Consider the following 17,504-nt stretch of genomic DNA (forward strand, 5'->3'; position numbering starts at 1 on the left):
CAACGTACTTTAAATAGTGGCTCTTCAGTATGTGAAAATATTTTAATCCAACACATCTTAAGTAAATTTTAAAGCCATCGCAGAACATGAACTAGGAAAGAAGGTGGTATTTTCCCATATTTTTTGCTATGTCTTCCTTTTATTAAACTAAACCCAGATGAAAAGGAAATTACCACTTTTTTTCTTCTTTTCTTTTAAAGTATTCACTCTGTCCCAAAATCCTGATGAAGTCAGTGTATTCATTTTTATTACACAAAGCATAATAATGCATATTCTTCATTGTTTTTGAGAAAACGGCAATATCAAAACACCCTGATGCATAATGAATTTATATAAAAAGCTCTTGAATTGAATTGAAAGAAAAGATGCTATAAGCATTTCCTGACAGTAAACGCAATTTCTTCTGGTCTCTCAGTATTGATCCTACGTATTTTAATAGGTTTTTTTTCAAGTAAAAAACAGTCTCATTTGCATGCAAATTATATAATGCTTCCAAATGATACATGTGGAGATCCTCCTCTGCCTGGTTTCCACTGATTATTGATGTCTGTTTAAGGCTTGTTTTTGTTCCCTGTGTTAGCAATGTAGTATTTATTGACATTTTGATGTAGGAAACCACAAAACTTCCTACCCAGTTAGATTAATTTATTGCTATGAAAGCGCACAGGAAAAAAGATTCTGTGAACAAAGGCACAGGCAGACATTTATCTCATTAAAAAATTCAGAAACATTCTAGTTTTAGACTTGCTTCCTTTGTGACGTCTGTAAGAAACTAGCCAACTGAGTCATCTTATTATTTCGACATCTAAAAATTTACTCCAAACTGTTAAGGTAGCTTGCATCATTCCATGCCCTGGAGTAACTTTGTCATTTTAATGAAGCCAGCCTCCCTTTAATTCTGATCCTTTCTTGTGTACAACGTGTGGTGTGTAGTCACCAGCTTGCCAGGTCTGCATCTCACGTCTGTTTCATTTGCAGCCTACTACACCCTGGTTTTGTGAAATAAAAGTGATCAATAATTTTTCATAAAATGTGAATATTCTATGAATATTTTACCTTTAATGCTACTGGTAAATTTAATTATCATTAATGCATGTTTTCAGCTTCGAAAAAAAAAGTTATGCAAGCACAAAATGTTTGTGTAACTAAACATTTAAGATACTATATACATATATTAAAGTACATATACATTTATTACTGTAGTAACACAATGGTTTGCAGTTTTATAACACAGTTTGTATAACACCACTCAGTGTAACTTACTAGACTATGCTGTGCTTCCCTGCCAGTTTTTGTCAAGTATTGGAAAACATTTTTCTAATCATGTTTGATATGTTAGCTAATAAATCAACACAGTAAAGGCAGGATAAATTATTAAATAGAATGGAAGGATAAAGAGATGAAGCAACTCAGAGCGGGGCTCCTGAAGTCCTGCCCGTAGCCCAGTTGCTGTGCTGGACTGTGCCCTGGGTATGAGGAACGTTGCAGATGGGCTTGCTCTTGAGCCACAGTACAGAGTCACGGTAGCAGTACTTGGCTGCATCCTTTCACTGGTAGTGGACAGTATCAAATGGCAATGGGAACGGTGGTTACACTGGTGTTCTGGAAAGTGGAAGAGGAGAGTTAGGGAACTGCAGCTCTTCTGCGAGTATGTTGTAAGTTTACCAATGGTAAAAGTGACACAGGGTGACTTTTTGTTGGCCGACAGGGAAACTGTCAGCACTGAACCTGTACTTCCCTTTCATCTTTAGAGGTGTCCGCTTTAGCACAGTTGGAGCACACTAGTGCAGAAGACTTGCCCTGCTGCTCCCAAAGATAAGTGGAATACTTTGGACTTTGGGTGTGACCGTCTTAATTTATCATTAAAACTTACTTAAGGTGTTAAGACTAGAAGATACATAGTTTGGTACAGTTTATCTAATGTCTTAATATTACATGGTAACATGTACTCTATATCTTTTGGTGCTCTCATTTGAAGAGAACAGTGTTCCCCTTTTTCTCAGGTGTGCTACTAGTAGTGGTAGCACAGCAGTAACTTAACTCACGATCATGACAGCAACATCTCAAGACTTCCCAAATCAGGGCCCCGCCTTCGTATACTCCATCACGTTTCCCCCAGATTGAGTCCGGCAGCAGTTGGCCTTACCCCCATTAGGACTTCAGTCCCAGACTCCTCCTTACAGAACTCTGGCATGATGTTCTGAGACAGGTTTCCCTAGATACCCACTCAATAAACCATAATCTCAGTCCTATACCCACAGTCACCCTGATCCCATCTCTCTGAAGTCACTTCCTACTTTAACATACCCTGTTTTCCTATAGCACAGCTGTGCTTAAAGTTTGGTTTGAGCTTGCAAAACAAGTAAAATATGCCAGCTGTGTTGACGCTGCCTGTAGCAGCACAGCTAAAGTGTGAGAATATACTTTACAGATATGTAATAAAATTAATTTAAAAAAGGAATAGTTTAACAGCTTTGCGTTCTAGGCATACTAACTACTAACTTTGTATATTGATTTTAATTACAAACCTAAAAATGTAGAAAATCCTTAATGAAGTTACTTAAATGGAAATGCATGTTGTAATTGTTTCCATTGAACCACAGTTGAAGATTAAAAAAAAATAATAATCCTGGACAACACAGGAAGGCAAAATATAGCTCTCGTATGTAGTGAAATACCAAACTGCACAAAAATTCTTTGAAAACCATTTTGTCTTTGAGTTAATGAGAAAAATCCTCACCACTAGTTTGTAATTATTCCTTTAGGGTGAAAAAAAGGGATGGCTAGGTATAATCGCCTGGGAAACAGACATCTAGTGCCACTTAAGATGCTGTAGGGTATCTAGGCTGGTATCCAAGTGCTGGTTCAGAAAGACATGGGTCTCATGCATTGATTGTGTCACCTTTGCTGTCTGCATGGTTATGGACATGAGCCGACAATGTGCCCTCACAGCCCAGAAAGCCAACCATATCCTGAGCTGCATTAAAACAAGCACCACCAGCAGGTCGAGGGAGGTGATTCTGCCCCTCTACTCCACTCTGGTGAGACCTTACCTGGATTACTGTGTCCAGCTCTGGAGCCTCCAACATAAGAAGGACATGGACCTGCTGAAGCAAGTCCAGAGGAGGGCCACAAAGATGATAAGAGAGCTGGAGCACCTCTCTTATGAAGACAGCCTAAGAGAGTTGGGGTTGTTCAGCCTGGAGAAGAGAAGGCTCCGGGGACACCTTGTTGCAGTCTTTCAGTACCTAAAGGAGGCTTATAAGAAAGATGGGGAAAGACTTTTTAGCAGGGCCTGTTGTGATAAGACAAGGGGTAATGGTTTTCAACTGAAAGAGGGTAGATTCAGACTAGATATAAGGAAGAATTTTTTTACAATGAGTGTGGTGAAAGGCCAGGTTGGATGGGGCTTTGAGCAACTTGATCTTGTTGAAGATGTCCCTGCTCATTGCAGGGGGGGTGGACTAGCTGACCTTTAAAGGTCCTTTCCAACCCAAACTATTCAATGATTCTATGTGTCAGGGACATCTTCAATATAACTAAGTTTCCATGTTTTGCTGCTGAATTGTGCTTACAGTGTCTTTACTGGCTGTTTTTAGCAGCTCTAACAGTCTCTGGCATATCAAAATAGCATCATTCATCTGGAAGAGCAAAAATATTTGCTAATATTTACAACTTTTGTTTAACTAATACTCCTTTACGTTGGAATAAATGAGAATTGGGGGATGATAAAGTGCCTTACCAGTAACTGCAGACAAAATGAAAGTTCTCTGAGAACAGTTGTGTAAGGGTACTGCCTGTTCGGTCAGGATTAGAATATCAATGGATTTTAGTAGTGTCTAAGAAAATCCTATTAAAGTGCACCCAGGTAGCTTGCTTGTGTTTCCAGGTGATGGACAGGGGCTCATGCCGTGCCATAGACCAGCATCTGTAAGCAAAAGGTCCAGTTAAACTACAAATAAATTTCTTAAATATTGGCATTGTCTTAGGAACTCTAGCTGTGTCTATAGCATCTGATTTAACTTCAAGAATTTTATGCTCAGTCTTTTAATATGCCTTTAGTGAATTTGAACACCTCAAACCAAAGTCTTGTTACCATTATTGGTTATATTGTCAGATCTTGACACTGCTCTTTTTATTCATAACTGGATTCTTGCTATGTGTGGCACAGCATTAACTCTTAATAAACACTTCTGTGAACATTAGCCTGCTTGACAGACAGTAAGTCAGAGGCATTGCATAGGGTCTGCTGTGGCCAAGTACTTCATGTTGTTTGAACACTACATCATCTGGCTGTTCTGAGTCAGCTGTCCTGGGACAGAGAGGTAAAGATATTTGTTATAAAAAACAGGTTTGTGTTAGTAATGGTTATTGAAGACTGGATATTGGAAGAAATGGTGGAAGAGGGAAGGAGAGATACTGTTTTTTAATCTCTCAGTTATGCTAGTTTGGAGAAAGCTGGAATGAGATCGCATCATTAATTTCTCACTGAAGAAACTTTTGTGGAGCCTCAGCTGTGTGCTAATTCTAAGGGGTACTGTATTGTCTTCTGGCCCTTAAGGGAACCCCTGGCAGTAACCCATCTTCATGGACTTTCCTTGATGAGGCATTTAGAGTGGGTGGGAGGAGTGGTAAGAAGAAGAAATAACTAGAATCTAAATTAAGTAAACTTCTATGTTGACTATACAGAAGGTTTGCTTTGATTTCACCATAGTTTCATTAGTTTAAATGTAAGTGCAGAACTGCCATCAGTAGTTCTCCCCCTCTAATTGAGACTTCAGTTCATGGCATTTCCTCTGATGCTCCCTCTTAAGAGAATTATCCAGTCTAAAAAAAACAACCAGGGGTTGTTTTCTCACAACATCAGGCACAGGTAGCTTGCTAATGTCTATTCCTTAGGTTCTTATTATGGAAAGAAATCTTGCTAGCTCTTATGTGCTAGGAAACTCTTTTCTGAAGATGTGTACTGAATATTGAGAATCTGTGAAGGTGTAAATTGTACATAACTTCTTTAATCAGCTCCCTGGTTTGCTATTTAGAGAAACAGAAAAATAAGTGTTTGCCCTGATCAGTATGTGGTTGGGGAAAAAGAGCTCAAAAAAGAATTCAGTAGTGCAATATCTACAGGTAGGTACATAGGAAACCTCTTTTCATCATGGGTCTGGGACAACTGGTGCTACTGGCCTGGTGTGAAGGACAGACATATCGGCAGAGATGGTGTGCACAGATATATAAAATAAGCTTTTCATTCCCTGTGTCATAAAGAACGGATAATCTAACTAGCACTTTCTGGTCAGGCCTAATACAAGGGTTACAACTCAGCTACTACCCAATTGACCTAGAAATGGAGAAAGTATTTACAAGTACATGATGCAGGCATTGTACTTTTTGAATGCAGATTTGTTAAGCCACTAAAAATCCTACAACCACCTTAGACTGAAGATGCTTCTGACTATTTTGAAAGCTAAAAAAAAAGGTTTTATCTTTGCATAATCAACAATTTTGCTGATGTTCTTTCCAGTGTCTTTCCCATTATGCTGTATAACATGTTGCTATGTTTAAATAATGGCACTGTTATTTAACATATTTATATTTATATGTTATTCTACTAGCCAGTTAAAGAAGAAGTATTTTGTATTTTCTGTTGAATTTTTGCTTCCTTGGTATGTGACTCTCTCTCTTTTTTCTCCTTTTTTGTTGGTTTTTTTTTTTTCTTTTTCTGTTTTTCCTTCAGAACTACTATGGAGCTGCCAAAATGATTCTTTCTGACAATCCACTTGGTCTGACATGTGGAATGGTGTGTCCAACATCAGATCTCTGTGTTGGTGGCTGCAATTTGTATGCCACTGAGGAGGGACCAATTAATATTGGTGGATTGCAGCAGTTTGCTACTGAGGTAGGACTTGCAAATGCATCAGGTTCTATGTATGTACCGATGTGTATTGTCTAAATGGTTGCCTTTGTTAATAATTTATTTTTAAAAAAGTTGGTACTAATAAAATAAAGGCGTAGGAAGTTAGAGTAATTATCCTTTTTCTTACAGCACATTCAGAAGCTTAGAAATGCTTTCATAGTGCAATACTTTATAGGAACATAAGGAACGTTATTTGTGAACAAGATGACTCTTTAGAGGCGTTGAGACAATTTGTTTTACAATGAAAGATTTATCTAAGCCAGGTAAAATTGTGGATGTTACTGAAGTAGGCTGCATAAGGAAAAAGATCAAGTGCACCTGCATCTGTAGCTGCATGTTAAGGAGATGTAGAACTGTTCTGGGCATAGGGTAGATCCTATTTCGGAATTAGCGTGCATTTTTACTGGCTTTGGGGCAAAGTGAAAGTTTCATATGGTTTAGACTGTTTACTGTCCTGTTTTGCCAAAACTAAACAAATAAGTAGTTTCAGGTTGACCTGAAATATATGTCTATGTGCGTCTGTCTAGATAGATACAGAGGCACAGACGTGTATGTATAAATTTATTATTTCATAAAGGTATGTGTATATTTTGGCTACTGAAGCAAAGGTTGTTACTTGCCACTTGATGTTAGGAAGTCTTCTCAAGGGTTTCTGTTCAGGTACACAGGCATTATTTGTGACTGTATAGTTTCAATGCTCCAATTTCCATCTGAAGAAAGACAGAGGCTACAGCTTATTTGTTAACTTCCTTGAACGGCGTGGAGAATTTGTACTAAACTCATGGTCTCAGCTGGCACCTCATCTGATCTGTCTGAAGTTTCTCTGGGTAAAAATTGTAATTTTGGTCTCTGTAAAAGTAGGGAAGTTGTGGCTATATAAAAAGAGCGATATGCATGTCTTAAGATTGCACAGTCCTTAACTAATGAGCATGTCCCTCTTCTGTTCCTTGAGCCATTTGGCTGATCATATTTACAAACATATGATGAAATTCCAGTCACCTTTACGAAGCCTGAGAAAAAAAACTTTGTAGGACAGACCAAAATAGAAATGTGAATCAATCTGGAAGTAACAGATGATATGTCTTGAAGGCCAATTTTTTTTCCTCTGCTGTCATTCACAGACTTCACACCCCTTTCTCAATGGCTGTGGGTCATGATTCGATGAGCAAACATTCCTACCTGCTGCAGTTCTTCTCCTTTTATCTCCTTTCTTCTCTCCAGGAGACTTGTAAACCTTTTGGAGAAACTACTGAATGTTTCTGCTAGCTGTTGCTGAACCTTCTCTCCCCTCTGTCATTTGAGTAGCTATCCACTTTGATTTTCTTGAGATTGAACATACAAGTGTAAGAATCAGTACACTTTGGACAAAAGTTCTCATTTACAGGATGAGGTTAGAGACACTGAACTGTGTTTGTTCTACGCATATATTCAATAGTTGGGTTTTGTCGATCAAGAGCAATCTTATTAGCTTTTCTTCTAGTGCCCTTTATTCCTTTATATATAAAACTTAGTATTTGTTGCAAAGCAGAAGACTTTTTTTTATTTTCATAAAAAACAAAACAAATCCAAACCAAAGAGAAAAAAAGAAAGATTAAACAGTTGTCAGGTAGATGATAAATACAATGGTGAAATATTACTGTTTAGGAACCAAATGCAAGCAATATCTTTTAAAACTTGATTTGTGTCTCCTTTTACCCCTAATGCTTTGATTAATAGAGAGGAATTATAGCTTGATAGATAATGCTAAATATCTGTCGTTTTTCTTCAAAAATCTTTAGAAATCTATTAAAAAAGCTCAGTGCTAGCACAATGATTGATATGAAAAAGAGAGGATGAATAGCTCACAATGGCTTTGCTCCTAATGTTTCATTTGTTTAAAGTGATATTAGTGTCAAGAGTACTAACAAAATAAAATTGTTATACAGTTCTATTTAGCATTCTAACAAAAATATTTCAGTAACTTTTATTATCCTTAATATTTTTGTAGTATCCTACAATGTTAAAATTAGTTGTTAATAACCTTTAGATTTACTGCTGTTTAACAAAGAGTTTGTATGTATTGTAGTACTCATAATTAGTAGTAATAGGCAATCACTTTTGTAATTAAAACTTTTTTTAGCTTTCATTCAGTTAAATTTTACTATGAAAGTATGTATAATTGGGAAAAAAAATGGTATGAGTGCTTCCAAGTAACAATCATTATAAAAATATAGATTAAAATACTGAAGAAAATAGTAAGGTACTACTGCTCATACAAAAGTTGGCCCAGATACTGCAAGTGAAGTGTGTTCACAGCTTTAGCTATACGAGTAACTTAGCAAATTGTGTAATTTAGACGTGCAATGTGTTACTCTTAATGAGAGCTGCATGGTAATTCTCATGCACTGCGTAATAGTTTTTCCCACAGGGCCTTATTTACTGAAAACTCCATTGTGCATAAAGCCAGTTTTAGACTTTTTTCCTTGAAATTAGTCTGAGGATCTTACACTTGATGCATTAGGAGAGCGAGCGATAATAAAAAGACACAACTGCTAGCTGAGATAAAAGATAAAATTGCAGTAAAGCAGAAATGTGGGTTTAAAATGGAAAATATATGGGTATGACGTATGCCCCTTTGTGCTTCTGAACAATGACTGATCATCTGTTCATACTGCAGATAAAACTCCCTAATTGTAAAATATTTGTCTTGCATACGGTAGAACAAAAAAAAAATGGCACCTAACACCTCCTGAATTTTTCTTCTGCCCTTCCATATAGTTTTGTAACTGTTAGGCTCATTCTCAAAGTAAATTGTAATCCAGTCTGAAAAAAATGTGAATTTTGAAAAGTAAGTGTTCAAGTGGAAAAAAAGGAAATGTCCGTTTGTATTTGTGATGTAGAATGTGTATACTGGGATGCAGTTACCACGGTAACTGTTGCATCTAGAGAATAACATGGAGTAAAAGCTCAGTATTATAAATGATGAGTGTCAAGCACAGGTTACACCTGCTACTGCACAGGTCAAAATTATATTAATGTCTTTATCTGCCTCCTTTGCCCAAGTACTTTAGAATCAGGAAACATCTCTGGTTTTGGAACACAAGTTCAGTGAAAATATACTGAGATTGCAGTGACAATACATACAAGCATGAGCTATATGGCTGTCAGTGCCACAAAATAAACTAAAATTACTGGTTACTCAAGTACAAGTTTGTAAGCTTGCAGTGAAAAAGAAGCGTGATCTATTAGATTGTCTACTGTAGTATTAGTAAGAAGCCCTCAAAATCTGACATTTCTGGATAGGTATTACTGAATCTAAAGGTTCTCCTGTGTTTCTGGTTAGTCATTCTGAATGGAGCAGCACAAGCTAAATAGAAAATGTATTATTTTAATCACTGCATACTAGATTTAAATACTGTATCATTTAGTACTGTGACTCTTGTGCCAGCTACAGTTCTGGTGATTTGTTCCTCTCTAGAGATATCTTCTGGCTGCTGTTGCAGCAGAAAGAAATTGGAAAAGGAAACTGGATATGTTTTTTTCCTGAAAGATGCATTGTATGAGCTAACCTGCTGTTAGCCTAGGGGCATCTCTGCAGAGCACCTGTTCTGGGAAGTGGGCTCTGGTGAGGGTGCCCCTCCGAGTGCTGAACCTCCCTTCTCCACCAATCCACCACAGGCAAGGAAGCCACAGCTGCCCAGAGGGATTGCCATGGAGGGGTGTGCTGTGCCCTCAGGCTCAGGATCCCTCTTTTAGTGACATATGGACAGCTCTGATTGGTCTTAACATAGGTGGGGTGAGAAGGTGGTTCTCGTGGAACTGCAGCTCCTGCAGTTGGATGGCCTTAGGATCTCTGCCTGGGCCCCTCACCATTGCCAGCTTGGACGGGCGTGCTGCATCCGCAGAGGAAGTTTGTTCTGGGAAACTTAGACAGCAGGACAAACAGAAAGAAAACTCTATTTGTATGAATTTTTATTTTAACATGTCTTTAGGTTATTTTCTCTTTTAAGTCGTGTTGAAGTCTCTACTAATCAATTATAAAATTTTAGACTTGTCTGAAAGGGATCATGCAGCCTTTTACAATAGTTCAGGGGATGAATCTGAGGACTTCTGATTTCTCAGACCAATGCTGAAAGACTTGCTGATATTTGGACAAGCTAAGTAAACTTCTCTAAAGCATGTTTTACAGACGTGAAACTCTGTGTTTTTTAAGGCATTTACATGAATGTTGCTATGTCCTTTTTAGTGGTGGGAGTCACGATATGTTGAGGTATGGACTCTGTAATGTCTGAGATCCATGGGTTTTCTTAGGCCTGGAATAATATTAATGTATAGTTGTTATATAGGTTTGAAAAGTCTTTAATGAGACACTTTAGGCCCTAGTTTTGTCAACACTCACCTACTTGCATAAAAGTTTCCAGTACTGCAACTTTAGCTGTTAACTTGCGGATGGAGGATCAACAAGTTTTCATAACTAGCTCATGTTATGAGTCCACTTGCTGTACATCTTGTGCTATCCAGTATAATTAGATGAAATTAATTGTGTGATCATGTAATTTGACAACTTCAAAAAGATTACTGCGCATGCAATTTGCTTCATTTTTATTAAAATATGTGCAGAATATTATCTTCTCCTTTAAATATTGAACTGCCCCATATTAATGTAAACCAACCTACAGATAAAATATCCATGGAAACCAGTGGGAAAGTGTGAAACTAATACACACAGTTCCCAAATGTTACTGATTTCATTGCTGATATTTTTTCTTTCTGTGCACTAGCAAAATCTGATAACAATTCAAAATATACTAATATGTTTCACACTAAAATAAATACAAGCTAGACGCTAATGTCTATGTCAGTAGCTGTTTGGTATCTCATCATCTTAGTGAAGGTTTTTTAATGTCAAACCTGACTGATAAACTTACTTCTATTGTCTTTTAAGCATGGAAGCAAGCATTATGCCTCAAGAATATAAAAGATTTAGTTATGAAGTTTAAAATGATGTTATTAAAAGATTCAATTTTCCCACAGCTCCTTCCATTTTCCCCATTTTTTTGTATTACTTAGGAAATGTGATCATCTTGTATGTCTTGGAGACTACCAAATGTGCTTTTTAGCATCCTGTCTAGTTCCTTAGGTTTAGGGAAAGGCTTTTTTACATTTTAACATTGAGGTTAAACTTTCAGTCTATTTGCTGTTTTATTTAACACCGTTGTCATAGTCTAAAGATAATTTTAAATAAATGTGGATTAGAGTAACACTGTCTGAAACATTTGAATTCTTCAGAAAGGGAGAGAAGGGTATCTACAGTATATTTCTCTTAGAAAAATTCTGATCAGAAAACTCAAAAGTGACTGAAGTAAGTTACTTTAATTTATTCTAATTTATATAAAAATCGAGGAAATCATTCTGAATAACAGTTCTAACCTGCTCTAATGGTTTTAAATGTTTTATATTCATTTAAATCATGCTTACTATGCCATAAAATGATTTTCTTTCATCAGGTTAGCAAAATGCATTTCTCTGAGTCACCTGCCACTCTCTGCCAAATGTCACATCTTTTCATCAAAACATGCTAATACTAGAGTTGTGTGGTGAAGAAAAGAACCAGAATTATATTACATGAGGAGAACAATAAGCTTTTCCCCATCTGCATTCTGAAAAACAGCTAAATTGAGTTGGCTAAAACTTTCCAGGAAAATTAAACTTGAGTCAGACGCCCAGCAATTGAAACCACTGTAGTTTGCTTAAGTGGGAAATATCGTGGAACCTTAATGCAAACTTGTGTTTGCGTACAGTGCCTGGAATTGTGCTCTTTGTCAAGTATACTGAATATTTTGGAACAAGAGCCAATCCCACTGCGGTGAAAGGATGATTGATTTACAAGGGAGAACAAACACCCAGATTTCACACTGGAGAGAATGTTGAGCAAGTGCGGTCACACCTTTACACGCTGAAGTTATGCAAATGGAGAAACTGTAATATGTTACAAATAATTGAATGAAGAGATAATTTGTTTCGGTTGTTGGAACTTTAGCAGAATACATTGGCTGTTTCGTTTTGGTCAAATTGTATCTCACCTGAGGACACCAGTCTCCATAATCTTTTTTGTAAACTGGGATATCTTTTCTATGGACCCTAGTGGACATGGAAGCATAAGAAGTGGATGGAATCTGTGTGGGTTTAGTTTGAATGGGCCCTGGATGGTGAAGTAATGATGATTGCATATTATTTGATAAAAAGTTAAAGAATAAATGCCCAGTGTTACTAATGTCTGTTAATAATTTTAACTAATCTCTTTTGTTTGTCTATGAGAGAGCCAGAAGGAGAGGCAGACATGGGGCTGTTGTCTTTCATTTCAGTCTTTCCACTGAGAGATTCAGCTTTAAAATTCATTATTTGGTCTCATTTTCCTAAATAAGTTTTGGTTAAAAAGCACTGCAAAACAAAAGAAAAACTCCATCCAAACAAAAATGAAATAATCTTTTTGAAGGGAACATGGAAAAGAAAGGCAATTATATTAAACTTTGCTTGCATCCTGATCACAGTCTGAGCAGATTAAAATTGGAGAGGACAGTTGTGTGTAATGTGGCATTGAACACTTGCTTGCAAAGTAGTCATCTCTGCACACCAAAGGATTTGTATAGCAGAATTCAGTGATATTTAATTAGGTGAATTACAGTGTAGGGAAACTTCACCATGAGGTGAGTGAAAATCTTTTGAAATGCATTGAAGCAGTTTGCTATTTTCACACAGTTACCCTGCCAGCCTTAATATGCAAAACTGCCACTGAATTCCAGATGGCAAGATATCACCGCACAAGCTGGCTGTGCTGCATAAAGACAGTTTCACCCTATTTGCAAATAGGCAGAATTGGAGTTGACCATTCAGCCTGAACTACAAGGGTATCCTGCATGAGTGCTTGGTTCCTGAAGCTTAACACTGCACTACAGTAGTGTGGCACTTTAGTATAACATTTTGTTGATGGGTGTGACTATTCAATAATAAATATAAAAATAATTATAACAATAAAGTAAATTTAGTGATAAACTTATTAAGCGTATGCATATTCATAATGTTCAATATAGGAATTAAATATGCAAGTTATACAATTTGTCTTACTGAGTAGCCTTCTGAAAACAACTGCATGAGACTTTAATGGAAATTTGGTATCATTCAAGCCATTTCTGTGTGAAGGTAACAAAGCAGACATTTTAAAAATATTGCATTTTGGTTATCACAGTCTAGTTTCACGGTACAATATAAGCTTTTCAGCCTGTGAAATCCATTAATAACCACATTAAACCTTCCCATATTGTATGAATTGTCAGGTTTAAATGATTCTTTTTTAAAAACAATTATCTGTCTCTTGCTTCTTGCAGTTTGTTAAAATGCTATGTCAATTTACAAAGACTGGGGGAATTTGACACAGAAATTTTACAGGGGGAAGGAATTAATCATTGGTTTACCTAGCATGAGTGCTCAAGTGCACATGAAGAAAATGAACATTGATTCAAAATTTAAATGAAAAATTCTATTCACGAGTGGAATTGCTAAAGTTTAACCTGAAAGACCTTTCTTCTCAAGTTCTAAGGAAAGTAAAAAATGTTGGTAAACTTGTTAAATAGCTTAAATATGTTATTTACTAAGACAAATGACAATGTATGTATTTTAGAGGATTAGTTAGTACTTGTGGAACACAGTTCTGCATTGAAATAGATAGGGAACAATGTTGTTGTCTGGTAGTTTTTGAGGTGCCCTGAAATGTTTGTGATATGACTGAGAATCCCAATGCAATGAACTCTTGTATCCTTTTAGTATAATATTTTGCTTCTGCTACAAAGATATTCCTTGAGTTAAATATTTTCCCCCTAATGCCTGAAATGAAGATGTAACTGTGCTCTTCTATGCTCCTCATCTTTAGTAGCCTGCAAGGGCTGTGAGTCTACTCTTTCTTTTTATAGGTTATGAAAGATAGAGACTCTATTCCTTCCCCTACAATGTATGTAAATGCATAGGATAGTGAAATATATCTCAGTAAATGTAGAATATGTCTGCCTTAGCCTCTTACCTGTGTGCCTAAGCAAAGAACTGATTTAATGCAAATCTGAAATAAACTGTGTGACATTTTAACTAGGTTAAGAGCCAATTGCACTGGGTTCTGTTTTATACATAACAGTGGTCAGAGACTGTCCAAAAGTGCTTTTAATAGTCATAGAATCATAGTCAAGACAGAATGGAGCAGCTCATCACCATTTTACAGGTGAAGAATTCAGGCATAATTGGAACAGTGTAACTTTCAGGTATGCCTACAACTTTTGGACACCTGATTAAAAAGTGGAGAACATCTCAAAGAGATGAGCAACTAACATGAAATAAGTCCTGTTAGAATTATCTAAGAGGAGTCATTTAAAGCATGAGCTACCTTTGAAAATATAACACTGAGGATGAGAGGCAGTTCCTAAAAAAAAAAAAAAAGTTTCAAAGCCACCTAAGATTGGTTACGCACCACCTCTAAAAAGCCAAGCCATTTATGATTTATGCAGGATCACACAAGAAGTTTCTTGAAGAAGCAAAGCCTCTTCACTGGCATTGTAATCCTTTGCATTATTCACAAGAACACTTTTCTAGTAGTAAGAAGAATCTGAACATTGCTTGGAAGGAAATTTTTGGTGTTACAGAAATTCTCTGCCATCTGTCTGACTTTTGTATTACTATTCTGTTATTGGTAATCTGGTTCCATTTGCTCTGTAAAATTTACGGTAGTAAAAGATCTGACTTCAGACATTTTTAAGACAAAAAGAACCATAGAATGGCCAAACCCTGCAACTACAACATCCCTTACAGGTGCATACATCATGTCATTTGGGAATCCCTGTAATGTTATGAAGTGATCTGCAATAATACATCAATGATATGTGACAGTACTCGCAGAAGCTTCCATCATGTTATTCATAATAAAATTTAAGAAAAGAATGTAAAGTAACCTGTTGAATGTATTGCTTTTCAGGTGTTCAAAGCTATGAATATTCCTCAGATCAGAAACCCTTCCTTACCTCCTCTGGAAGAAATGCCTGAAGCCTATCATGTGAAGATAGCTCTCCTTGGCGCAGGACCTGCAAGTCTAAGTTGTGCTTCCTTTTTGGCTCGATTGGGCTATTCAAACATCACCATATTTGAAAAGCAGGAGTACGCTGGTGGCTTAAGGTAAGAAACAATTACAGCAAAGCACTGTTTCTGGTGATTATAGAAAGCATAGCAAAAAATATTGTGCAAATGTAGTTCCCTCTACCTCAACCTAAGGAAGAGAACAGAAAAGTTCAGATCTGGAAAACTTGTTTTTTAATTTAAATAATTTATCATTCAAGTTAAAATAGGTACAGTTACAGGCAAGCTTTAATTGAGATTGTTGGCGATCTCCTATATTCTCTTCAAATGACCTCTAAAATTCCAGGGTGCAATTGTTATTATCAAATTAACATTTTAGAAGAGTTTGTTCGGAACCATTTCCCTTTGTCCAAAAGTTTTAAAACAAGATGAAGTACTTGTAGCCATACATAGTGAAAGAATTAGTAGATGTTTAAAATGCTTTAGACAGATAGTAATTTCATGGAGGATTTTAAATTTTGAATGCTTTCGTGAAATACCTTATGCAAATAAAGGTGACAGTGAATAAATCCATCATGTATGCCTGGACTTGCAGCTTTAGTAAACCATACCATAAGAGTGAAATAAAGCTCCTAAATTCTCAACCCTCAACAAATTACAAATACACAAAGGAAGCTACCTTTGCAGTTTTCCTGTATGGTGAATGCTTGGCTGATATTTGCGTGGTGTCGTGTCCTCTACACTAGAAGATGAATTTTTACCACTGTAACAATGGCTGAGATCATACCTTATAAATTTCTTAGAATCCCTAAGTATAAGATGGAATATTTCAAGAACTCAGTAGTGGATATCAACCAATTCAAAATCAAATTTTACATGTTGAAGATACATTTACACTAAAGTGTTTACAAAACAAAAAGTGAAAAGAAACAGAGAGAGAAAGAAGGATGACATGCTCACATTTCTCAGTGCAGCATCACCTAAATCAATAGAGTTGACACCATTAATGAATTTGATCCATAATGTCATAATGTCAAATACTTATTCAGTGCTCTGGAAGATAGAGAATCAATGATGGAGAGGTTGAACTGATTACTTGTATTTTTCCCAGTGAGGTTCAGAAGTATCCTACTTAATTATCAAGGTGTTAATACATAGGCATTTAACTGTGGAGCTGTTTTACTTGGACTGGTTGCCATAGAGGATTGCAAATTTAGTATATGAAATACCTATTCAACTGTTGAGTAGCACATTTTCATAAATACCAGATTTAAAATCAGTTTTGTTGCTGTAAAATAGTAAGAAATAATGAGATGTTTCTAACAATGAAGCTTTACTTGGTGATAGGTTAGACTCAGGTTGGACTCCACAATAAAATACAGTACTTTCTGCAGGGGCTTACGTACAGTGCTGCAGTTGCTTACCGTGTACTTGTATATTTATGTGTTCTGTTAGTATCCATAGCGGTCAAACGGTGCATTTTAAAATGTATTTCTTTTTTCTGGGTCTTAAATACACATAGCAATCAAGGTCAAATTTTACTCCCATTCATTTTAGAAAGTTTCACATCTGGTTTAAGGGCATCAATTCCCTTTGTCCTTACTTTAATCTTGGAACAGAAGGGAGGCTGGCCTGTGGCGGCAATCATCCATTATTTCATTTGTAAGGCTTCGCAGTACATCTTTTAACAAGTTTAGGTTATTGATGGGTATGTTTTCAAGGCTTCATAAACTATTGCAAATGGCTAACAAGACCAAATTAATTTTGTATTTGGAATCAGCTGTTTGGAAGGGCAGTGCTTGTGCCCTTTTTTAGTTTGCTCTGCCTTTTTTAAAGTGTTTTTAACTAGGATGTTCCTTCACATACATGTTACATCATAGCTAACTTTAATAATATTGTGATACTAGAAAGGTTTCCAGTGATTGTAGCTCCTGTGGTGTGATATTTAAGCATAGCATAAGTCTGTGGTTATCTGAACACGTCTGAATTTCTCACATTCATGATTAGGTTTTCCTACACTTTACCAGTTGTGTAAAATTTATGCTTTATAGTAGAGTAGCCATGAGCAGATCACGCTCTTGCTTAGAGACCAGGAACAGGCTTCACTGCTCATGACTGGTTTACAACATAGCAAAATATTTCTCTCACTAGGCCAAAGGGGTATCCCTTGAGCAAAAGTAATTTGGGATCACTGAGAAACACCAAGCACCTGCCCAAGCACCTCTAACTTGGATCAGATTTGAGGAAGAGGTGAATTTGTGGGACACTGTTCCCATCCACTGCATCCCTCCTGCACCTCTGCCCCGTTTCCTTCTTCCCCTCTGTTTCTTCATTGCGGAGTCAGAGACTGTCTTTGGCTGCTGAAAGAAATTGTATCAGAATTACTGATGTACCAGTTGACTTTCATAAAATGCAGCCTGGAAACGTGGTAACTGTGTGTGCATGTGTCCCCACAGAACTGTGTGTATTTGCATATGAATATATATGTACACTTATATGT

At 36.7% G+C, this 17,504-nt stretch overlaps 1 protein-coding gene across 1 annotated transcript in view; it reads left to right on the plus strand.

The window, feature by feature from the left end:
- DPYD (dihydropyrimidine dehydrogenase) overlaps positions 1-17,504 on the plus strand; it is a 366,613-nt gene that overhangs the window by 105,129 nt on the left and 243,980 nt on the right. Inside the window, 2 exon segments of the mRNA XM_074151782.1 lie at positions 5,735-5,896; positions 14,907-15,103. Coding sequence (XP_074007883.1) covers positions 5,735-5,896; positions 14,907-15,103 — 359 coding nt within the window.

This window comes from Numenius arquata, chromosome 8 (genome assembly GCF_964106895.1).
Source record: "Numenius arquata chromosome 8, bNumArq3.hap1.1, whole genome shotgun sequence".
NCBI classification, from domain to species: Eukaryota; Metazoa; Chordata; class Aves; order Charadriiformes; family Scolopacidae; genus Numenius; species Numenius arquata.